Genomic DNA, 25,660 nt, shown 5'->3' with positions numbered 1-25,660 from the left:
AAGATAATACATTGTTAAAGGCTATGGAAACCTCGGAAAACGATTATAGAATATAGTGTATGAGAGTGTTTTGAGTAAATTTGTGATGTATTTTTATGAAAAAAAAAATTTATATTCTTTTTGGAGATACAGCTTGTATGTATCCTGGATACAGAACAGCTGTATCCTGTGCTGAACTCTGTATCCGTCAGGTTAGCGGCACTGACGGATTCGGTAAAAGCGGGTCCTGCGTGTCTCTGACAAGTGGGTCCTACTTGTCTCTGATACGCAGGATCCAGCTAATATCGATCACATCTAAATTCATAACTTAGATGTGATCGATAACAGGTGGATCAAATTTAATGTCAGGACCCGCTGACACTGAACCTGTCAGTCCCGCAGACCTGACGGATTCAGGTTTCAGCGCACAATGCAGCTGCTCTGTATACAATATACAAAGCAGCTGTATCTGAAAAGTAATCATTTTTAATAAAAATACATTACAAAGTTGCACAAAACACTCTCATACACTATTTTATTTAATTTTTTTTTTATCTTCAACGGTGTACATAGCCTTGTGCTCTTGGTAGAACTGCGCAATGTATGGGCACTGTTATAGCAATAGCTACTCTGTTGGCACTGCTATGTGACTGAAGATAATTAATTAATTGACACTCCTATGTGGCTGCAAGCTGCAAGGTGGCACTCCTGTGTTGGTAATATGGCCCTTTTGTGGAGACAGTCTGATGTGAGCACTACAGTGGCATGATTTGGGTCCCTAGCTATGGGCACAGAGTCTGAGAACAAAGGGCTAGTGTTGTTGATTTTTTGACCAGGATAATAAGGTATTGGGTTTCATAAGAACAGGTTCATTCATTATTATGCATAGATAAACTCTAAAAGTCTATTAGTATTAAAGCTATATGAGATGTTTGGTTGTCTAAAATATTTTATGATTCTGTACCAAAGTCAGATCTCATCAGAAGGTTCTGAAAGCAGTTTCTGATGAATTGCGCCACATTTAACAAGCAGTTACGTTTTTAATCTGCTTACAACATTGAATACACATTTGAATTTTGCAAAAAAAATAAAATAATAATAATAATTTATAAAAATGGGTCACTTCAGACCTGCCATACAGCCTGTTTTGTAACTGTCTATTGTATTAAAGTACTTTTTCAGGCTACTGTTTTTTTTAATTTTGCCATGAAGAATAAGAGAGCTTTATAAACATTGGAGCAGTGCTAAACTCCATACATAACTTCCACTCTCCCTCCCAGTCTGTGCAATGTACATTGCACAGAGAGGGTGTCCCTGCTGCGTTTGTGCCACACTGTCAGTATCTGACACAGCCGAAGTGGGGACATCATCCCTGCGCAATGTACGGGTGTGCTGTGCCGTACATTGCAGACTAGGCAGAAGGAAGCGCCGCTGCATATAATCATTGCAGTCAGTTCAGTAGGCGCAGAAAGGAAGATATGTTATTTTTTTTTTTTAAATAAACATGTAATTGAAAAGCCCTCTTATTCTTCAAGGCTAGATAAAAAAAAACTAGAAGCCCTACATACTGACCCTTCAAAGGAAGACTAAACATAATAAATGCATAAAAAAATTCCAGCTATTCGCCCTCTCCTGCTTTCCTTTGATCCTATTTTGTCTTATGTTGAAATTAATACTGAGAAATCCTAATTTATGTGTTTATATATGTGTTTCAGGTGATCAGTAATTTCTCCCTCTTTCTCCTCTTCCTGTGTCTGTCAAACAACTGGCTGCAGCAGGAGATGCCCGCCTCTTCCCTGTCTGCAGTATGACATGTAGATTGTGAAGACCCACACCCTCCTCAGCCGTTTTCCACCCGAAAATGGATGAGATCAGCAGGAAATTAACCCCTGTGTTCTCTGCAGGATTTCTACAAGACTGCTTGTTTCAGGAACATGCAGAAGGTCCAGTAGACTAACAAACAGTGGAGCAACTTAATCTCCTCTTTACTTTTATTATTAATTTTTAGGTTTAGTGTTCCTTTAAGATACATTTGCTATTCCTTCTGCTACCACTCCCTTCTTTTTGTAGCTTTTAAAACACCTCCTTTTCTATCTTCCCACTAATGATCACACCATTTCCAGTTCTGATACCTATTTGCACTATAACGAGTACTGTGCCTCCAACTCCTCCGTTGCTCCTACACATGCTTCCATATGCTCCTAATTTATCAAGTCATGAAGAATATGAAAGTCTTGTTAATCCCGGGCACAATAGGAGCAGTAAATTGGATGAAAGAAACCGGCACAGATAAATATCTTCTATTTATAAAATCTCCAGCTGTATTTCTATACGTAGAAAAACGGGGTTCAATCAGTGACAAGTAAATCCACGGTGACAAGTACTTGATAACAATTACCAAGAAAATATGATGTGTGCTCATTAGCTATCAGAACGAACACGCTACTGCCTATTCTGACACCTGCAGTTGCTAAGGAGAAGGTCAATGGTCTATTCACACCTGTTTTTTGTAAAAGAAGTTGTAACAAGCACTTACTGTTGCTGGGGAGGCACGGGTTGTGTGACTCACAGAGTGGCCTGAGTTTTCCATGGAGTTGCCAATGAGATAGGTTCCACCAGTGCTGCTAATGATTTGCCCTCCAGAGACCCCCATCTGAATTGCTCCAGTGCCAACCATGTTGTGAGATGAGACCACTGCTGTCACCTGTGCAGATCCACCTTGGGTGTCAAAGTAACTGCCCCCAGTATTTTGGCTGTACATCTGAGTTTCTGTGTAGGGGTATGTTGTTGTCCGGCTTTAGGAAAGAATTGCAGACATAATAAATCATTTGGTACATTGTATGTGTTATTTTTTGTTTTAGTAAATAGAATATTTGAAATACGACAAATAAAAAGGAAGCACTATTTTATTATTCATTGCATGTAACTAGTCTTTTAGGCCTCATTCACAACACGTTTTTGCCTTATGTTTAGTGAATACACCAGAAAACGCTCTGGTATCCGTTATATGTATATGTTGAATGGATGCCTGTGACGGATTCCATACAGTGGCTTCTGTCACCCATAGGCGCCTGTGTTTTAATAAGCGTATACCGTGCAGTATTTTTTTTACGGGATTCCGTTGTATGCAACAGCTTAGTCTACTACTTTATGCCATTACTTTTTTTTTTATTATTCTGATGTATACTGGCCGTAAAAGAAAGTTTATTAGGCATTCTTCTGGATAGTGGAGCTCTAGGGACACTTCTGGAATCTTTCCTGGTGTACACACTAAACGGACATTACAAACATGATGTGAACAGGTCCTTAGAGGAGCTGCGGATTATTTTTGGAGATAGTAGGCTAGTTTTTGGTAGGCAATAACCTATCCACTTGTGTGATTATTTCAGTAAGGAGGGAGGAAAGGTCGAGGATGCAAATAAGAAGTCATGGATTTAAGACTTGTTCACATTAGGATATATATTTTCAGGATGCAGGATAGATGAAGGTGTACTCCTATGCTAGTTTGTTTGCTAAGACATAGATATTAAAGGAACACAAAATTTTCAAAAGATGAAAAAAATCCCAACTAACATTCTTCTTTCTTCTCTATCCTGTCTTATTGCAATTATAACATATAAAAATATAAAGAACACATCTATTTCCATCCGAGGAGATAAACTATTTCTACATTTTCTTCTCACAAATCTCAGATTAGACCTGTGTAATGTCTGTAACACAACAGGCTGCAGCAGGAGTCCTCCCCAACTGCTCTGACTGTTATAACAGATCAGTGACACTAAGGCCTCATGCACACGACCATAGCCATGTGCACGACCGTGATTTTCGAGTCGGCCAGCCGCGGAGTGTCAGCCGCATGTCCGTTCTTTCTGTGGTCCAGGCTCCTGGGCCATGCACGGACCGTGGAAACCACGGTCGTGTGCATGGGCCCATAGAAATGAATGGGGCGGCAATTCTCCCGTGGATTTTCGAGGGAATTGCGGCCGCTAAAGCACGTTCGTGTGCATGGGGCCTAAGGCTACATTCACACGAGCGTATCCGATTCACGCGCGTGAAAAACGCACATGAATCTGGTCCGTTATGCATCAATGCGCTTTGCGAGAGGGGGATGCGTTATTCACGCACTCACAAAGCACATCTTTTTTTTTATTATTAATTTCAATTGGATTGATGCGTAAATCACGCACAGCAAACTCCTGCAAGTGTGAATAGCCCCATTGAAATCAATGGGGCTGTGTATTGAGCGTGATTTCCCTGCGCAGCACACGGACGTTATTCACGTTCGTCTGAATGAGCCCTAAGGCCTACCCCTATGTCAAATGGCAGCTGAAAATGGAATCAGGGGAAAATTAACAACTGTGTTTTCTAGGGTTTCTTTTTTTTGTTAACCTTTTCTTTATTATTATATTCCAACTTCCAAATATCCAATTTGTCACAAACTACAATTTAAAATGTATCAATATTAAACCCCTACCCCCAATACCCCCTTCCGCCAAATGAAAATAGAGAGAGGTGAGAGAAGAAAAAATAATTCAAATAAATTTGCCCCATTTTTTTTCATGTCCTTGGACCTACAAATCAACATGTTTGTAGATAATGTTTTATATACTACGTTAGGTAGCTTATACCAGTGTGCAATTGTTATAGAGGGACTTATCCATGTATTAAAAACTTAAGAATCTTTATTATAAAAAGTCTACGATTTCTACAGGAAGATGGAGAAATTCCGGCAGATTGAACATCAGGGGGGCAAGTTTATCTCCCGTTTACTTTATCATTCATTTCAAGATTTAGTGTTCCTTTAAAATACTATGCACAAAATATTCAGCTCCTGTCAACCTGGTCTAGGAAAATTGTATAGTCCAAAGCATTTCTATACAATTTTTTGTTTTCCTAAGAGTATATTTCACATGTGCGGTTTTCTAAAAAACTGTGTAATAATCGTGGCAAAAAAGGTCACAAAACCGGCACGTATAAATACACACTTAGGGTCTGCCCAAAACCCAGATGTAAATAAAATGATATTGCATTCAGATGTATTGATAAGAGCAGAAAACATCTTGGCCTTTGTATATCCAAGGATCTATCTATCTATCTATCTATCTATCTATCTATCTATCTATCTATCTATCTATCTATCTCATACCTATCCTCTATCTATCTCATATCTATCTATCTCATATCTATCTCATATCTATCTATCTATCTATCTATCTATCTATCTATCTATCTATCTATCTATCTATCTATCTATCTATCTCATACCTATCCTCTATCTATCTCATATCTATCTCATATCTATCTCATATCTATCTCATATCTATCTCATATCTATCTCATATCTATCTATCTATCTATCTATCTATCTATCTATCTATCTATCTATCTATCTATCTATCTATCTATCTATCTATCTATCTATCTCATACCTATCCTCTATCTATCTCATATCTATTTCATATCTATCTCATATCTATCTCATATCTATCTCATATCTATCTCATATCTATCTCATATCTATCTATCTATCTATCTATCTATCTATCTATCTATCTATCTATCTATCTATCTATCTATCTATCTATCTATCTATCTATCTATCTATCTATCATCTATCTATCTATCATCTATCTATCTATCTATCTATCTATCTATCTATAGATATATATATAGTATGGAACATGTAGCATTAATATATGCTTACTCCTTCACTCTGGTTCTATCACACTGAATGCCGTGCATTTCCACATTTATAGATGGAGACGGGAATAAAAATAAAAGGTTTATTTCATGCTCTGAATGAAGGTATATGTAGGTCCCTGAACCATAATTAAGTTCTCTTTTCAATAATTGAAACCCATAAATAAGTACTTCTCCGTTTCATTAATATATTACAAATGACATCCTGTGTTAATTTCCATGACCTCAAGCACAATGATGAGATGTGCTCCGCAATATGATAGAAAAGCGTGAGTCTCAACCACCAACAAAGGGCTTTTTATACAGCATAAAGAGAGGGATAGCCTCTTGTAATGTTTTATGCAGACCTCAAAATGTATCTTAACTGCACAGAGCTCAATTATGAAAGGCTTGACCCTTATCTTCATGGCAGCTACATGTAAGCGTATATTGAGCAGCATGTACAGCAGCTGTGCTTTATTCATGTGCATGATGTATCGGACCAGTTTCTTGTTCATTACTAAATTACCTGAACATCTGCCACCTGAAAGCCTAATGCAACAAAACCCGGCTTTGTCACACGTATATGAGTTGCACAGATCTACATTGGAAGAACTCCCTTTTAGGCCATAATTTTAAAGAAATCTAATTTTGTAAAAACGTATTTGATCAGGAAAAGTAGTTTATTTAATTTGAAATACAAAAAGTTGTGTTTGATGTATCACCTGCAGAACACATTCTAGACTGTCATTTAGGATAGTCATTCTTATTAGAGATTTATGACATATGTGAATGCTATGAAGAAAAAAACAAAACTTTAAATATTCTGCCCCCTACTGGTCTAAGTATATTTTGAGCACAGGATTTATGTAAGAAGGGATTAAATTATTTACCATATTAAAATAGATATATACATATGTTTTGAAAAATATGTAGCATCATGTACTTCTCACAATTATAATTAGCACAATGATACAATATCATATACATTTTTATGCTTAGATATGCTTATTTACTTGTCTTCAGCTTTTAAAAACTTAAAGGGGTTTTCCCATGAAGGACATTTATGACATATCCACAGGATATGTCATAAATGTCAGATAGATGCAGGTCCCATCTCTGGGACCCGCACCTCTCTCTAGAACGGGGCCCCTAAACCCCCGATCTGCCTCTGTGTGTCGGCTGTATTCCGACCATGAAAAAGGTTACAAGGTCGACAGTTAAGAAAACAGCATATCTCGCTGAGCTACGCTGTTTTCGTAAACCCGATAGAACTGAATGGTAGTTATGGAAACAGCGTAACTCGCATGCTACGCTTCTTCCATAACCGCCATTCACTACTATGGGAGCGAGCTAAGCTGTTTTTGTAACTCCCGACCATATAATCAGGAAGTGGCTTGGAGGCAGAAAGATCAGACAAAGCTAGAACGGGGTTTAGGGGCCCCATTCTAGAGATAGGTGCAGATCCCAGAGGTGGGACCTGCACCTATCTGACATTTATGACATATCCAGAGGATATGTCATAGATGTCTCTAATGGGAAAACCCCTTTAAAGGCTATGTACACATTTTTTTGTATTATATATATATATATATATATATATATATATATATATGTATGTATATATATATATATATATATATATATAAATGTCTATCAATGTGTTTTGTGCAACTTTCTAAATACTTTTTGTTAAAAATAATTTTTAGTTATTGATATACAGCTGCTTTGTATCCTGCATACAGACCAGCTGCATCTTTCGCTGAGACCTGAAACAGTCAGGTTAGAGAGACTAACGGGTTCAGTGTCAGCGGGTCCTGTGTGTCTCTGACACACAGGATCGAGCGGTTACTGATCACATCTAAGTTCATGTATACAGAATACAAAGCAGCTCTATCTCAAAAAGTAAAAATTATTTTTAATAAAAAGTATTTTGAAAGTTGCACCAACAACACTGATAGATATTTTTATTTAAAAATACAAACAATTTCAAAAGGTGTACATAGCCTTTAAATATATATTTAAAAAAAAGTTAAATCTACAGAGATGCATAGAAACACATGGAAACCAAGTACAATAGCATCTGAGTAGTCTATCCACTGTTATTATAGCGATATGATCGAAACCACTATTCACATCAATGTCCACATATATACGCACACATAGGTGCTACGGTCTAAGCCAATTAGGAAATGGATATTGAAGTGAACGGTGATTTGTTTCCACATGAAAACCCTACCTAAGCACAGAATGAGAAAAGTTATCATAAGGACAAAAGAGCACAAGAACTACAGGCTTCCATTGTGTAACTTGTGTATCACTGAGAACACATATAGGCTGGTTTTACACGCAGCGTTTTTGGTGGTGTTTTTCAATGCGATTTTCTCAGGGCGAATTTGGTGGGGCTAAAATGCTGTGCCAGATGTTAGTGAAATATGAAAATGTTTACATACCTAGTGTTTTGGTTTGTGGCATTTTTAGGGATCAGTGGCACAGTGGTATATTTATCAAAACATAGTTATGGCATTTTCTCTGCCATCTTTTTCTCTAGGCTTTTCGATAAAAAAAACAAACCCACCAGGTAAATGCCTGTATACAATTACATAAACTAAAAAACACAACCAAAAAATGCATGTAAAAAACAGCATTAAAAATACTTGAAACTCCTGATTTTTTTTATAATTTTTTTTTTTTTAAACGCTAAAAAAACAAAACTGTGCGTAGGAGACCATAATAAGATATTATAGAAAATCTGCTTGATAGACACACTGTGATTGAGATGATCAAGCTCTTACTACATGATGTCTTCACCTTTACTTCCTATATTGGGCAGGAGCATCACCATCCTTGTGGAATTGCTACTCTCTCGTGTCTAATTAGTGATTATTTGTCCACATGGACCCCCAACCAATATCTAAGTCACAAGCTTTCCGGCTCAATTAACTTCTAAGCCTTAGTTACATCATAGGTCACATCCCTAGGGATGCATGTAGGCCCGGACTACAAAGTCTATAACAACACTTTTATATAAAACTAATATATATATATATATATATATATATATATATATATATATATATATATATATAAAATATAAAGTAACTCACATTGCTCCATTTGTGTAGACGGCGTCACTTCCTTCAACATATTGTACCTGTGCTGGGTAAACATGCTGCACCTGTTGTATGGTCTGTACCTGCTGCACCTAAATGATAAAAATCTGTGGTTACGGATATAATTCAAAATGAAGAATAAAAAAAACCACACTGAATCTTATTATGTACAGTGCCTTCAGTTTTAGTATTTTAGAAGAAAATGTTTCCAAATGGATTCAATTTACCCAGTGAATTGTGCATGCTTATCATTACAAAGAATTCCAAGGTACAAAATAACAGGCTGACATCTGCATCTAACTGTCCTGTTTATAGAAATTAAAGAGCAAAACATCTATTATCTTCATAGAAATGCTTAACGGAAGAATTAGAATACACAAGAAATCGAACTTTAAAAATGTGACGTAAATGTCAGGGGCTATATAACATGGTCATAGTGTGTCTCCGGTTGTATGTCCTTTCATATGAAAACCTGGTGATATATACTTTGGTTCTACTGTATCAGAAAATAATGTCATATACAAAAATATCAAAGACTGTACCCTCAATTTTCTGTCTAAGCTGCAAACGTGTAATTGGTATTTTGACATTAAAGGCTAAGGATACCTTTGACATGGAATATTATTTTTATATATGCGAGGCTGCAATCTCCATTCTTTAATTCATTTTCAGACCCCCTGATATACAGTTTGCAACCTGCTCCTAGCTTCAGACTTATCTCTTGTGGGCATCTCCCTTCCAGTAATACATGCTAAATGTGAGGTCTGTGACTCCAGAATGCTGTTACCTTCTCTAGCTTTCATGTACTAGCACAGCTTCATTCCTATACTGCTTTCTTCTTTCACAGCCCATGAGCGATCTCTTCTCCCTTGTACAGACACTGATGCTGAGGAGTGTGATTTTCTCCTCCCTCCCCCTGCAGTTTGTCGTTGGTGATCTCCTCTCTCTTTACAAAGATACATAGCCAGTGTGATTCCTCATCGTGTTTTCCTCCATATCTACACTCTGATAAAGTACAGCATGCGTGATCTACCCTCTCTGAAGACTTGAATGCTTATCTCCCTCTTCACACTGTATCACCTTCTCCCTCTACCTGCTGCTATCTCTAACACTGAGAGAAAGGGGAGTGCTGTTGAATCTATGTCAGAATCAGCTGCACTGCCATCCATGTACCGGAGTTACACAGACACTACAGCAGCAAAATGGTAGGATTTTTTTTTAATGAAGACTACTTATAAAGTTGCTTAATTTTTGCATTTAGGAAGCAAATGAGCAATAAAAAAAAAAAAATTAAGTGCAAAGGTGTCCAAAGCCTTTAATCCCTTAAAGGGGTATTCCCATCTCGGACATTTATGGCATATCCACAGGATATGCTATAAATGTTCGATAGATGCAGGTCCCACCTCTGGGATCCGAACTTATCTCTAAAACGGGGCTCCCCGAGCCCTGTCCTACCTTCTCCTGCTGTCGCTGGGCTCTGGCCGCTGAGTTATGAGGTGGCCAGGAGTACGGAAACATCGTAGCTTGCGTTTTTAGGGGTCAGTGGCACCGTGGAATATTTATCAAAATTCAGCGTGCTCTAGCTATGGCATTTTTGCTGCCATTTTTCTCCATAGACTTCTTGTTAGAAAAAAAATGCTAGGTAGAACACCTGCACAAAATCAAACAAAATAAACAACACTCCACCAAAAACGCATATAACCCAAGGAGCAAACAGTTTTTTTTTTTTCGTTTATTCATCATCGCATTCCAAAAGCCATAACTTTTTTATTTTTTTGTCTATGTAGCTGTATAAGTGCTATTTTTTTTCTTGTGCTACATATAACTTATTGATATAACTTTTATAAACTTTTTTTGGGAGGACTAGAATTTTTTTTTTTCCTAATTTCACCATTGATTCTTGCGGGACGGATTATATTTTTTAATACAACCATTTACATTAAACAATACAATAAATATAGAACCATTTTATAATAAATTGATTAACTTTTTTTTGCACTTTTAACCGAGCTGTTTAAATAACGTGTTAACTTTATCATATGTGTTGTTACGATTGCGGTGATACCATATATGTGTTGGGTTTTTTTTAACACTTGCAAAATAAAACCACTTTTATGGGAATTTTTTTTATGTGAACACTTTTTTTCTTAATTACCTTTATTAAAATTTGTTTGATTATTTTTTAAGTTCCACTAGAGGACTTCAAAATGCGATCTTCTGACAGCTTCTATAATGCTTTGGTACACTTGGAACTAGACCCCGCATGGACCTACAAGCCATGCATATGCTAATATGTTCATTTCCCTCTTGTTTCTAGCTATTTTTGTTTAAAAATGTTTTTTTGTTTTTTTTTACAGTTATACTTCTATGTATGTTTGTACATACTGACGTACAATTATTTTAAGTATGTAACCATATTCTCTCTCATAACTGACCATTTTATGTCCTAATCATTCAAGAGGTCGTCCGGTTTCAGCAAATTAATGTTATTTTTTGACTAATTGAAAGATATAAAATTCTTCAATATACTTTCTGTATTAATTCCTTATGTTGTTATTCAGTAGGAACATTTATTGTTTATTTCCAGGGGATAAAATTCTGTCCATGGTCATGTGATGATCACACGGGTACTGGGATCGTTACAGTGAAGGATGCAGTCACATGCTGCAGATTTGGTTGCTGAAATTTTCTGCGACTGAAAATCAGTTCCAATTATCTATGTTCACACTGAGATTTTTGACACGTTTTTTGACGCGGAAACCGCACCGCAAAACTCGTCAAAAACGTCCCGAAAATGCCTCCCATTGATTTCAATGGGAGGCGGAGGCGTCTTTTTCCCGCGAGCAGTAAAACCGCCTAGCGGGAGAAAGAAGGGACATGCCTTATCTTTGGGCGTTTACGCCTCTGACCTCCCATTGACTTCAATGGGAGGCAGAGAAAGCGTATTTTGCGGCGTTTTATGCCCGCAGTGCTCAATGGCCGCGGGCGAAAAACGCAGCGAAAATCGTCGTGCAGGGAGAGGAAAATCTGCCTCAACCTTCAAAACGGAATTTTGAGGCAGAAATACCGCCTGCAAAAAAACTCAGTGTGAACATAGCCTTAATCTGAGTGAAATTTGCAGAAATCAATACACTTGCAGAAACAACCCTATTCAGATGAATGGAACGGATTTCAAAACAAAACTTAAGAGCTGTGTCTTCTAACAAGCCGTGCACCTGTGTGTCCATCACATGACAATGGACAGAATCTTATCCACCGGAAGTAAACAAAGAACGTTCCTACTGAATAACAACAAGCAGAGATCTTGAAAACCATGAAGAATTAATACAGAGAGTAGATTGGAAAATTGTATAACTTAATTATACAAAAAGAACATTCATTTGTGGAAACCAGACAAACCGTGCGCCACCACAGGACAATCCACAAATGTCTGATAGATGCGGGTTCCACCTCTGAGACCTCATCTATCTACCGAACTGGGTTCCCCCGAAACCCGTCCAGTCTGTTGAGGCCGCTAGTTGCATCCACGCAGAGCATAGATGCACGACACGACAGCTACGCTGTTTCCGTAACTCCCTTACGCTTCTATGGGAGTTATGGAAACAGCAATGCCCAGTGAGCTACGTTGTAGTGCATTTATTGGCCGCCTCACCAGGCGGGATGGGGGTCAGGGGACCCCTGTTCAGTAGATAGGTACAAGTACCTCTGATGGTCTAGATGAAGAAGTAGTTAATATTGATAAACATTATACATGATGGTTATGGGTTAACATTTAAAAAAAACTTGGAGGTCTATTGTGCTTTAGTGGTTAACACTTAAAAGCTATGTAAACCTTTGAAAGTGATGTTTTTTTTAATAAAAATGTTAGTGTGTTTGGCGCAACTTTCAAATGAGTTTTTATTAAAAATTCTTTTGACTTTTTGAGATACAGCTGCTTTGTATCCTGTTTACAGAGCAGCCGTATCGTGTGCAGAATCCTGTACCCGTCACGTACGCAAGACTGACGGGTTCAGTGAAAGTGGGTAATGCAGGATCCACCTGTTATCCATCACATCTAAGTTCATAACTTAGAAACGCAGAACCGACTGAGACTGAACCCGTCAGTCCCGCGGACCTGACGGATTCAGGTCTTGGCAAAAGATACATAGGAAACAAAGCAGCTGTATCTCAAAAAGTTTCAATAATTTTTAATAAAAACTCATTTAGAAGTTGAACCGAACACACTAATTGACAGTTTTAGAGAAAAAAAAAATCACTTTCAAAAGGTTTACATAGCCTTTAACTATTTATTGTATATTCGAAGAAGTCGCAGCACTTTTAGATATTTAGGTTTTTAATTTTTATTTACCTATGCATATAACGTCCCTCTTACTGGGCCTTTTTCAAGCGACCATTTATTGGATTTTAACTATTTATTGTAATTATATTATTATTTAATTATATTGTTTAGGATGGTTCAGGGATTAGTGGTGGTCATGGGTAGGAAAGTGTACCTATAATTTAATTTTGTTTAATTTAATAAGTAGGTGCATACTTCTTATAAAGGTAGGGGGTCTGATTTTTTGATAAAGAGCTCAAAATCCCCTCGTTCTCTTCACACATCCATAGGATAACATGATAAAATTCTATCTTCGTGCAGCTGCCACGGCACAGCATAGCGTTTTTACAGCTTTCATCGAACTCAATAACAAATTCATATGCACCCGCTAGTGGTGACAGAAAGAATTTCTGCCTTTAACTGGATTTATTTTCCCTAAATTGCTCAGAGGGGGGTTTCCAGGCACTAAGAACCCCCCCCCCCTAAGTGGGCCCCTGGGTCTGGGCCTTTCACTGAATGTAAAACCCAGGATGATTAAACCCAAATGCTGACAACTTTATAACTCTTATCAAGCACGACCTCTCCATCTAAAGCTACACTAGGTTTAATTCATAAGCATAATCTGAACAACAACTGAAGAAGAGCTCGCAGTGTAGGGAGCGCATGGAGGATGCAAATTCATAGTATTACATGAATGTGTAACCGAAGGTTCTGAGCAAGGCTTTCAGGATAAGAGGCTAAACATTGATGGAGATAAATGATAAATCCATACTTCAATAGTGGCTTATTTCTGCTTATGATTCTGAGGCTCTATTTTTTCTGTATAAAATTATCAGAACTGCTGGAAGATCTGTTACAAAGATGCATGAGTTGCGATTGTTTTTATAGATCCATTATGAAGGTACATTGTCATCACTGCGATCAGTTGTTCATTTTTTTATCACTGGAAATAATTGGTTAAAAATCGATTGCATCTGTGGTTTCTGCCTGCCCAATCCCCATTGTGTTTATACTTGAGTTATACTTTATATTCAATAATTATATTCCACGTGTTATAAAGATTTATTTTATACAACATAGTTTCTTTGCTAGTGTCAATTCTCCAGCTTTGCATACCATGGTCTACTAAATATTTAGATTCCAGCGGCATGCATTCACCACTAGGGGGAGAATAGTGAAGACAGATTTATATTTAATGCCTGGAACGAAGTGGAAATTACTCTGAAATGTGTATAGCTTCTCTAAAACCCCAAAACTCACAATTGAAGTTGTATAGATTTTACTATGTTCACCTCTGCAAGGGATATTTTTGAGTATATTTTGCTGAATGTTCTATGTGGCTGGCAGAAGTGATTGCCGTTGAACAGTGCATTGGGGCAGATTTACTAATATTGTCTTAAACATAGACAACTAAGTTTTATAAACATTGATAAATGTGTTTAAATTAATTTTCCCCAGTGCACAGAAGAACTGGAATTCCGTAAAAACAGTCGAGCTCGCTGATTTATGCTATTCCTGTAACTCCCTAGTGCAAGCTCGCATGTATCCAGAATTGCTGTACTCCTGTGCACTAAATCACCGCCTGGATGCGGCGGCCAGTCGGACAGGGTCGGGGGAACCCCATTCGGGATATAGGTGTGGGACCCACATCTGTCACTTATGGCATATCCTGTGTCTTTGACATGAGCCATGAATAAGGACGGAAGTGTTGTCCGAAACGCGTAGGCTACTGCTACCACTCCCCTTGCACTTTTAATCATTGAATTAAACTTGGAACTGTGGTTCCTTTTTACAATCCTCAACAAGCGCTAGATCATTTCTTCCTTTTCTTGCTACTTTGCAGTGTGCCGTCATGCAGGATCCGAGCGCAGTCTGGACTAAGACAATCAGTGGGTGAGCTGGAGGATTCCTCCCTATTTTTTTTTCCTAAGATGGGAACACTCTTACACTAAACACACAGTATTATGCCTAGTGCAGGGCCTGAGGGGGCGGTTCATGACACAGGGATTCTAAGAACACCAAAATGAAAATCATGCACCACCCCCTTAAGCGTAACATAGTGTATTTGTTTCGCCCAGAGTGTTCTTTTAAGAAACGTAATTTACATAGTCTGGACATGAAGGGCCATACATTTGTGAAGTTTTCGATAAATGATGCATATGGTGTAGATCATAGGTATATATATATATATATATATATATATATATATATATATATATATATATATTTATTTATTAGGAGACTAGGTAGTTGGAACATTCATTTAGGTTTATGGTTCTATAAGTTTGGGTTGAGAAATAATTTGGACATTTTTATAAATGTATAATGTGGATCCCATGCATCACTTGCAATCCTCTGTGCTTTACTTGGAGCGACCTCCCATTTCATCGCTAATATGTTTCCCAATTCCCAAAAATTCCAAAGCACTAGAGATCCATATAAAACTTAGCGTTTATTTCTTAATGCTTCATCATAAAATGAATAGGGCCTTTAGAAATAAATGCTAAGATGCAAATGTATTTTTATACGCACTGCATTGCCTACACTGTTTTTTTCTAAATGTGGCTCATAGTATCCAGCAGTGTGGACTATGCGCAATATAACTAGTAGAATTATTATGAATGATAATAATAATAATAGTCATAACAATAGTACGTATATCAAACATATCCAATAGATAACTAGTAGGCATTTGAATGAACTGTTTCAACATGACTAGATACAAATGATTGGGACCCGAGATTTATTAACAAAGATGGAAATGCTTCAACAAAATAGAACAAGTCTCAACTTGCACTCGGAATGTTGTCGTACTCCCTAAGTATTCTCATCATGTGAAATGTTTACCTAGTTTTTCACGTGTATTATGTATTTGTAGTGGAACAGAGATAAAACTTAACTACTTCTCAGCCATTATAGCTGAGGCCTAAATGACCAAACATTTCCTTTTCTTGTTTTCATGCTAAGTTACTTTCAGAGTGTACAGCTTTATTACTTGCCTCTCTACTCAGTTGTACTAGTTTGTATGCAAAAGAGGAAAAGAGCTTAAATATATTAACACAATGAAGACAATTTAAAGGAACACTCCAGGAAAAACGGATACGCTGTGTTATGTCTAGTGCAGTCCCTGAGGGGCTGTGCACAACTCATGATTCAAAGACCACCAAAGATGGACATTTTGCACGCCCCCCTAAGGCTCTGCACTAAGTATAATACAAAGTTATGTACGAAAAAAAAATTATTATGCGTCTTAGACACTTTTTGGACCTTCCTAGGCAGTTTTGAAAAGTGTCTAGAAAAAAGGGTGTAGCTAAGAGGAATTGTAAAATGTGCCACATTTATTAATGGTGTGTGCCATATTTTATATATATATATATATATATATATATATATATATATATATATATATATATACATACAGTGAAGGAAATAAGTATTTGATCCCTTGCTGATTTTGTAAGTTTGCCCACTGTCAAAGACATGAGCAGTCTAGAATTTTTAGGCTAGGTTAATTTTACCAGTGAGAGATAGATTATATATATATAAAAAAAACAGTAAATCATATTGTCAAAATGATATATATTTATTTGCATTGTACCCAGAGAAATAAGTATTTGATCCCTTTGGCAAACAAGACTTAATACTTGGTGGCAAAACCCTTGTTGGCAAGCACAGCAGTCAGACGTTTTTTGTAGTTGATGAAGAGGTTTACACACATGTTAGATGGAATTTTGGCCCACTCCTCTTTGCAGATCATCTGTATTAAGATTTCGAGGCTGTCGCTTGGCAACTCGGATCTTCAGCTCCCTCCATAAGTTTTCGATGGGATAAAGGTCTGGAGACTGGCTAAGCCACTCCATGACCTTAATGTGCTTCTTTTTGAGCCACTCCTTTGTTGCCTTGGCTGTATGTTTCGGGTCATTGTCGTGCTGGAAGACCCAGCCACGAGCCATTTTTAATGTCCTGGTGGAGGGAAGGAGGTTGTCACTCAGGATTTAACGGTACATGGCTCCATCCATTCTCCCATTGATGCGATGAAGTAGTCCTGTGCCCTTAGCAGAGAAACACCCCCAAAACATAATGTTTCCACCTCCATGCTTGACAGTGGGGACGGTGTTCTTTGGGTCATAGGCAGCATTTCTCTTCCTCCAAACACGGCGATTTGAGTTAATGCCAAAAAGCTCAATTTTAGTCTCATCTGACCACAGCACCTTCTCCCAATCACTCTCAGAATCATCCAGATGTTCATTTGCAAACTTCAGACGGGCCTGTACATGTGCCTTCTTGAGCAGGGGGACCTTGTGGGCACTGCAGGATTTTAATCCATTACGGCGTAATGTGTTACCAATGGTTTTCTTGGTGACTGTGGTCCCAGCTGCCTTGAGATCATTAACAAGTTCCCCCGGTGTAGTTTTCGACTGAGCTCTCACCTTCCTCATCAAGGATACCCCACGAGGTGAGATTTTGCATGGAGCCCCAGATCAATGTCGATTGACAGTCATTTTGTATGTCTTCCATTTTCTTACTATTGCACCAACAGTTGTCTCCTTCTCACCCAGCGTCTTACTTATGGTTTTGTAGCCCATTCCAGCCTTGTGCAGGTCTATGATCTTGTCCCTGACATCCTTAGAAAGCTCTTTGGTCTTGCCCATGTTGTAGAGGTTAGAGTCAGACTGATTAATTGAGTCTGTGGACAGGAGTCTTTTATACAGGTGACCATGTAAGACAGCTGTCTTTAATGCAGGCACCAAGTTGATTTGGAGCGTGTAACTGGTCTGGAGGAGGCTGAACTCTTAATCGTTGGTAGGGGATCAAATACTTATTTCTCTGTGCACAATGCAAATAAATATATATAATTTTGACTATGTGATTTTTTTTTTTTTTTATATATATATAATCTATCTCTCACTGGTAAAATGAACCTAGCCTAAAAATTCTATATATTTATTTATTAATAGACTGGGTAGTTGGAACGTTCATTTAGGTTTACGGTTCTATAAGTAACTTTACAAGTTTAGGTTGAGAAATAATTTGGACACAAATTTGTATAGTGTGAATCCCATGCACTACTTGCAATCCTCTGTGATTTACTTGGAGCGACCTCCCATTTAGTCGCCAATATGTTTCCCAAAAGGTGGTGTGAAGAAGAGAAAAGTGTCTAACATAGCTATCAAAATGCACCGAATTTATCATACAGTGTGCGACATTGTAATAAATTTGGCACCGCTTTTACATGTCAGTTTTAGTTTTATATTGACTATCTTTAAGAACGTAATAATTATTCTCTCCCGTGTATCAATTTTTCCTAAAGTGTTTCTTTAAGAAAAAGATAATACAAGATAAAGATAAATCCTTTTATTAAAACCAACAAATGGGTAATAAGACAACCGCCTATAAACCGATCGTGGAAGGGGGGGGGGTATTGAGACTGGCGTTTCAAATCATTTGCCTCTTAATATATTTGGCACATATTTGGCTGTCTGGGCGTCAAAAATGCAAATCTACGTCTGCTTTGAGCAGGTGTAGATTTGCGCAATAACTTATGTCAGTTTGATTCCCTGCCCCCTTTGGTTAAATCTTGCCTATTTTTTTTTTGCCACTTTCGGAAAGAAAAAAGTCGCAAATTGTAGCGCAACTATGGCGTGCGGCAAATTTTGTGACTTCCTTACACCACAAAACTGGCGTAAACCTTTTGATCTATTCCCCCCATTATGTACTAGCTTAGAAGATTAAATTCAACCAACACGAAAGAATTGAGACAATATTAACATTTATTAGTGGTTGGCTAGGTACATACATATCACACGATGGACGGACTTTTTTTTTGCCCGGAGATATGTTGGTTACCCGTTTATTTAGGTCCCACCCCTTACGTCAGTGTGAAAGACCCTGCTTCTCTGTCAGATTTCTACAAAACCGTTTCTTTTAGGAGCTTGTAGTCTCTGAAGACTGTAGACTAGTCAAGTCTTTGCTTTGTGTTTCTTATCATTCATTTTTAAAACTAATATGAGATACTCAGTAAGGCTCCATGCACACATCCGTGCAGTATTTACGGTCAGTAAATACTGCATGAACGGGCCGCGGAGTATCATCCGCATTTTATAGGCCATCACAAGAATTGATTCCGGAAAAACGGCCATTAAAAACTGATCCATTGAGTTCTATGGGGGCCGTCTGGCCGTGAAAACAGCAAAAAATAGGACATGTCCTATTTTTTGATGGCCGTGTATCTACAGCCATAGAACTACAATGCCTGAAAACGGCCATGTGACGGCCGTTAAAAAAATGTCTGTCACACGGTCCTTTTTCCCTGTCGTGTGAATGTAGCCCTGATAGGCCTGTTCAGATCACTGGTGTAAGGTTCACTTGGTTATGAAATGGATATTAAGGCATAATCTCATTGTTTCAGTAACTCATCTTAAAGCATTTCATAGAGAAGGTCACTTCATAATTCAGTGGACTTGAGATGGAGATCTAAAAATATCCCTCATACTTGCGATGGACGCTTACACTTCTGGATTAATTCAGCTTGACATGCTTTTTGTCTTGCCGGATTTCTGCAGTAGGCTTTCATTCTGGATTGCGCTGGCACGGTACAAGATTTGTCACATTTGAGCATTATAATTATATTGTTCAACTCATTTTTAATGTATCATTGTTCGCTAGTAAGTTATGCTACATAATTACTCCAGCAGCGAGGAAGAACTAGCCCTAGCACTTTTCAAGCATTAGAGGCAAAAAAACAAAAATAATGCTTTCAGGGGTTCTTAAGTGTAGGCGTCAAAATTAACAGTAATTATGCTCATAATGTAAAAGTATACAACAAATATGACAAGACTTCCTGCAGGGTAAATGATCTGAGATAAATAATAAATTGTTTGGGAAACCAATTACATTTTTAGGAATTTTAATCAAATTATGTGTGGAATGGTGTTTTTGTTTTTCAGCACGCAGACGTCTGCTAATCCAGATAGATGTGAAGCTTTCACAGAGTAGATAAGCACCAAGTCCAAATGCTTAATAATATTAGACAGTTTGATTAGTGAATATACCTTACTGCACAAAGCCGCATGGAAATGCAAATGGAGAGATAGACACAGCACTAGACATAGGACAGGCTTGGATTATGTGAAGACTCAACGTGTGATCTGCTTGTTATGATGATTGCTTTCATACAATTATATTTCTATAGAATGTGAACGATTCCTTTATCATATTGATGGCGACATTGGAAGACCTGTCTGACTATAAAAAAATTCTGGTTTACACAATCATCACAATTGAGCATCTTTTGATAACACAAATTGTGTCAGATTTTACTTATGATAGAAAATAATCACTAAAAGTCATTTATACATAGTAATTATAGCTAGATGTCAATCAAATTGCATGCAAAACCATAAAGTGCAAGTACAGTCTTAAGCTATTGCTACTTATTACCAATAATAATAGATTGTAGAGATAATATGTGTGTGTACATGATCAGAATAACTGGATGAATTGGATATATATTCATTTAAAAATCCCCCCCTCCCCCATCGATTAACATTGCCTCTTGGAACACCGTGGGCCTCATATATTCGACCTGCTCTGAAAAAATAGCAACTGAAGTCTAATTGGTTGCTATATGCAACACCTTCAGTTCTTGTCTGTACTAGTTTTTATACTTAAAGGGGTTGTCCACTTTCTGAAAACTGATGACCTATCCACCAGATAGGTCATCAGTATATGATCAGTGCGTGTCCAACATCCGGACCCCGCACCCATCCGCAACTCCGGCTGCCTCCGTGCACTGGATGTTTGGAACGGGATGCAGTAGTTGGAGCTGGAAGCAGATGGCTCCGACCACTGCATAGCGGCCATTCGGCGGAATCACTTGAATAGGAGCAGAGCTACTATTCTTTGACTGGAGTCATCTGCTTCCGGTGACATCGTTCAGCACCCGGAGAAAGCCGGAGTGCCAGATCGGTGCGGGGTCCAGGTGTCGGACACAGTTTCCAGAAAGTGGAAAACCCCTTTAAAGGGAATGTATCGCCTATATATTTTTTTTGCCCTCATTAAAACCAGATAGCGAAAGCATCTTTTTTTCTAATCTGTTTTAATTGTAGATATTTTTTTATTCTATTTTGTGAACATTATTATGGGGGCAGTCATCTTGTCTGAGCTGCTGTTAACAGCAGTTAGAGATATACTTTACAGCACCCACATGGACCACAGGAAACAATAGTCTGTAGATGTTTATTGACTTCTATAAAAGAGTTTTCTAGGCATGCTCTGTGACCTGTGCAGAGGTCAGTGTGCAGGAAGGGATAGGAGGGGGGGGGGGGGCTATGTCCATCACCTATTGTCAATGTTTATGCTGTAGATAACACAGAATCATATATATATGTGTTACTTTTCATTGTAATCCTGCCTGTGATGATAATGAGATTATTGCTGAGAAGTGATCTGTACAGAACAGCAAGGGTCATTCTATTGTGAGGCTCAGTGGCCTGAGTGAAAACTGCAAGATTTTAGGATTATTTGTTATTATGATAACATAGTAGTAAAATAAAAACATCACCAAAAAAATCTTAAAAAATATTTTTAACATAAAAACTTGATTTAATCAATAGGTAATTTCATGAAGATACATTCCCTTTAAAGCCAAGTGTGGACACCATAACACAAATACATAGGCTGTCAAAAGAAGGTCTAGTTATCTGGTCAAATGGAAGTCAAAGCATAACCCCCAGAAAGATTGTGCCCAGTTCCCCTGACCCAGAACCAGGGGCGTCGCTAGCACCGGGCCTTCAGGGATTTTTGGCCCGGTGCCCCAAATTCTCAGCCACTGTCACATGCGGTCGCAATGCTACTGGGCCGTGGCCACATCTATAAAAGTCACTATAGTAACTGGGGCCTATGTAATAAAATACACAGGCCCCTGTCACTATAGTAGCAACACATACTTACTTATCTTCCTTCCCGAGCGTAGCGGAAGTCCTGACGTCTTCTAGCGTGCGCCGCGGATGACCTCACGACGCTAGATGGTGTCGGGACATTCGCTGAACCCGGAGCCGAAGAGGAGGGTAAGTGTAACGTTATGGTCTGATGGGGTCCTGTATCTAAGCCTGCCTTGTGGTAGGCTTAGATACAGGGTTTAACAGACAGTATCACACATGGGCCCTGTATCTAAGCCTACCACATGTGTTACTAGTGTTTTGTTTTTTTGTGTTTTTTTACAGGTTCGGATGTTGGACTACGTTGGATTACGTTGGATTTGAGGACTACTTCAATGACGGCTTTTTTTTTTATTTTCAATAAAATGGTTAAGGAGGGTTGTGTTGGGGGTTTTATTTCAATAATATATTTTATCTATGTCTTTGTATTTTCTTTTAAACTTTATTACTACCGCGTTAGTAATGGCTGCTGGCTGATTGACAGCATCCATTACTAAGGCGGGGCTTAGTGTTAGCCGATGCAGAGGCTAATACTAACCCTCATTATTACCCTGGTACCCACCGCCACCAGGGGTGCTGGGAAGAGCCGGATACGATAAGGTACCCGACCATCTGTAGCGATGGACGGGCACTGGGGCGGCCGCAGGCTGGTATCATTAGGCTGGGAAAGGCCAAAAACAGTGGTCCTTCCCACACTGGTAATGCTAGGCTGCTGCTGCTGTGTTGTATCTGGCTGGTTATGAAAATTGAGGGGGACCCCATGTCATTATTTTTTTAAATTTGTTTATTTTTTAAATAAATTGGAAAAACTACATGTATATATATGATATATATGTTATAAAAGAAAAAAAGTTTGGGGGGGGATATGTGCCCCTCATCTTTTAAGACACTAGCAACGCCCCTGCCCCACACCCATAAAAAGTCTTCCTTAAACAGTAGATCTCACAGAGCACCTCAAATAAAGTTACTGGATCAAATTAACTCCATATTTTCATTAAATAGAACTCCTATCATCTGTCATAAGCTTAAATCCTTCTTTTTTTAAATTCTGCTATTTATTTTGCCATTTCGATTGTATCTATTGTAGTAAGTTATATTTTGAAAATATTCCTAAAAAAAAACAAAACATAAAATGATGCCCCACTGTTATACACTCCTCATAAAGAAAAGTTCATGTGCCAATTTTTTTTAATTAAGCCGGATATATTTGTATATATTAAAAACTGGTTATCAGATTGGAAAACCTCGCTATGAGGCATAGCAGGGATTTCTATTCCTGAGATGGAAATGATTCATGTTGTAATCTTACGTTTTCTCTTATTATCTTTATCCAGTAGTATCAGTGTTTTATTCCTCAGGGTATGTTCACACGGCCTATTTTCAGACGTAATTCGGGCGTTTTACGCCTCGAAATAACGACTCAAAAAACGTCTCCATTACGCCTACAAACATCTGCCCATTGCTTTCAATGGGTTTTACCATGTTCTGTTCCCACGAGGTGTAATTTTACGCGTCGCTGTCAAAAGACGGCGCGGAAAAAGACGCCCGTGTCAAAGAAGTGCATGTCACTTCTTGGGACGTTTTTGGAGGCATTTTTCATTGACTCCATTGAAAAACAGCTCCAATAACGTCCGTAAAATACGCAGCGAAAAACGCGAGTAGTTACAAAAACGTCTGAAGATCAGGAGCTGTTTTCAGGCGAAAACAGCTCCGTAATTTCAGACGTATTTTGCTACTGCGTGTGAACATAACCTTACACTGCAACCTTTATCATGAAACCGAGAAAAGAGACAACCCCTATTTCTAGGCCATGCACATTTTAGATCAGGTTCTCTAACATTACATGCAGCACGGTGTCTCAGCACTGTTTCCCTGCAGCACTGGGATCCTGGGTTCAAGTCTTGTATGTTCAACCTGTTTGCGCTGGCTTCATTCCTGGTTTTATGAGCCCCGTTGATGGCAGAGACTGCTGTGAATGGTGACCATCTCTGTGCAGTGCTGCGGAACATGTTAGTGCTATATAAGCAACGCTAAAGAGCAAAAACTATATATCCCCTTATATCTCAACATCGATGTAAGACTTGATGTAACAACTTTAATCTGGGATATATAAATAAAAATGATAAGTGACTGAAATACCATATTACTCATACATCATTTGGTGTATTTCTCTTCATTAGTGGAGTTGAAGTGTGTGTCCTGTATACATGTGTCTGATATTGTCCTATATTATTATAATGTATATGTTACAATTATTATTTCACTTACTGAGATGTATGGGGAAGCGCAAATATTTGCGGTGGGCATCTTGATAAAGTTCCCATGGATGGAATACACGGATACCATGGAAATGAAAACATTAATAGATGCTGCACCTGTCCCTGGACTTCAATATAATGCAGAAAAGATCCTATAACTGCCATGTCCTATATTCTGATTTCATTTAAATATCACATTTGCATATTTTATAGAGACCACTGTCACGCCTTGTCCATTAACAGGGAACTCTCATAGGCCAGTTTGTGTAATAGAGCACATCAGCTGGCTATATATATATATATATATATATATTTATATATATATATAGATATAGATATAGTGAAGGAAATAAGTATTTGATCCCTTGCTGATTTTGTAAGTTTGCCCACTGTCAAAGACATGAACAGTCTAGAATTTTTAGGCTAGGTTAATTTTACCAGTGAGAGATAGATTATATATATAAAAAAAAACAAACCAGAAAATCACATAGTCAAAATTATATATATTTATTTGCATTGTGCACAGAGAAATAAGTATTTGATCCCTTTGGCAAACAAGACTTAATACTTGGTGGCAAAACCCTTGTTGGCAAGCACAGCAGTCAGACGTTTTTTGTAGTTGATGATGAGGTTTGCACACATGTTAGATGGAATTTTGGCCCATTCCTCTTTGCAGATCATCTGTAAATCATTAAGATTTTGAGGCTGTCACTTGGCAACTCGGATCTTCAGCTCCCTCCATAAGTTTTCAATGGGATTAATGTCTGGAGACTGGCTAGGCCACTCCATGACCTTAATGTGCTTCTTTTTGAGCCACTCCTTTGTTGCTTTGGCTGTATGTTTCGGGTCATTGTCGTGCTGGAAGACCCAGCCACGAGCCATTTTTAATGTCCCGGTGGAGGGAAGGAGGTTGTCACTCAGGATTTGACGGTACATGGCTCCATCCATTCTCCCATTGATGCGGTGAAGTAGTCCTGTGCCCTTAGCAGAGAAACACCCCCAAAACATAATGTTTCCACCTCCATGCTTGACAGTGGGGACGGTGTTCTTTGGGTCATAGGCAGCATTTCTCTTCCTTCCAAACACGGCGAGTTGAGTTAATGCCAAAGAGCTCAATTTTAGTCTCATCTGACCACAGCACCTTCTCCCAATCACTCTCAGAATCATCCAGATGTTCATTTTCAAACTTCAGACGGGCCTGTACATGTGCCTTCTTGAGCAGGGGGACCTTGCGGGCACTGCAGGATTTTAATCCATTACGGCGTAATGTGTTACCAATGGTTTTCTTGGTGACTGTGGTCCCAGCTGCCTTGAGATCATTAACAAGTTCCCCCGTGTAGTTTTCGGCCGAGCTCTCACCTTCCTCAGGATCAA

General features: G+C 38.3%; 1 protein-coding gene across 4 annotated transcripts in view; it reads right to left on the bottom strand.

Annotated features, from left to right (window-relative positions):
- Window positions 1–25,660, bottom strand: part of RFX3 (regulatory factor X3) — a 258,195-nt gene that overhangs the window by 96,490 nt on the left and 136,045 nt on the right. For all 4 annotated transcript variants that reach the window (XM_075827557.1, XM_075827576.1, XM_075827566.1 and 1 more), the window contains 2 exons: window positions 8,766–8,863; window positions 2,516–2,774 (listed from right to left, as the gene is read on the bottom strand). In XM_075827557.1, the coding sequence (XP_075683672.1) occupies window positions 2,516–2,774; window positions 8,766–8,863 (357 nt within the window). The remainder of the gene's footprint in view (window positions 1–2,515; window positions 2,775–8,765; window positions 8,864–25,660) is intronic.

Source organism: Rhinoderma darwinii, chromosome 1 (genome assembly GCF_050947455.1).
Source record: "Rhinoderma darwinii isolate aRhiDar2 chromosome 1, aRhiDar2.hap1, whole genome shotgun sequence".
Taxonomy (NCBI): domain Eukaryota; kingdom Metazoa; phylum Chordata; class Amphibia; order Anura; family Rhinodermatidae; genus Rhinoderma; species Rhinoderma darwinii.
Note: the sequence above shows the minus strand (reverse complement) of the source record. Positions and strands in the feature narration are given on the sequence as shown.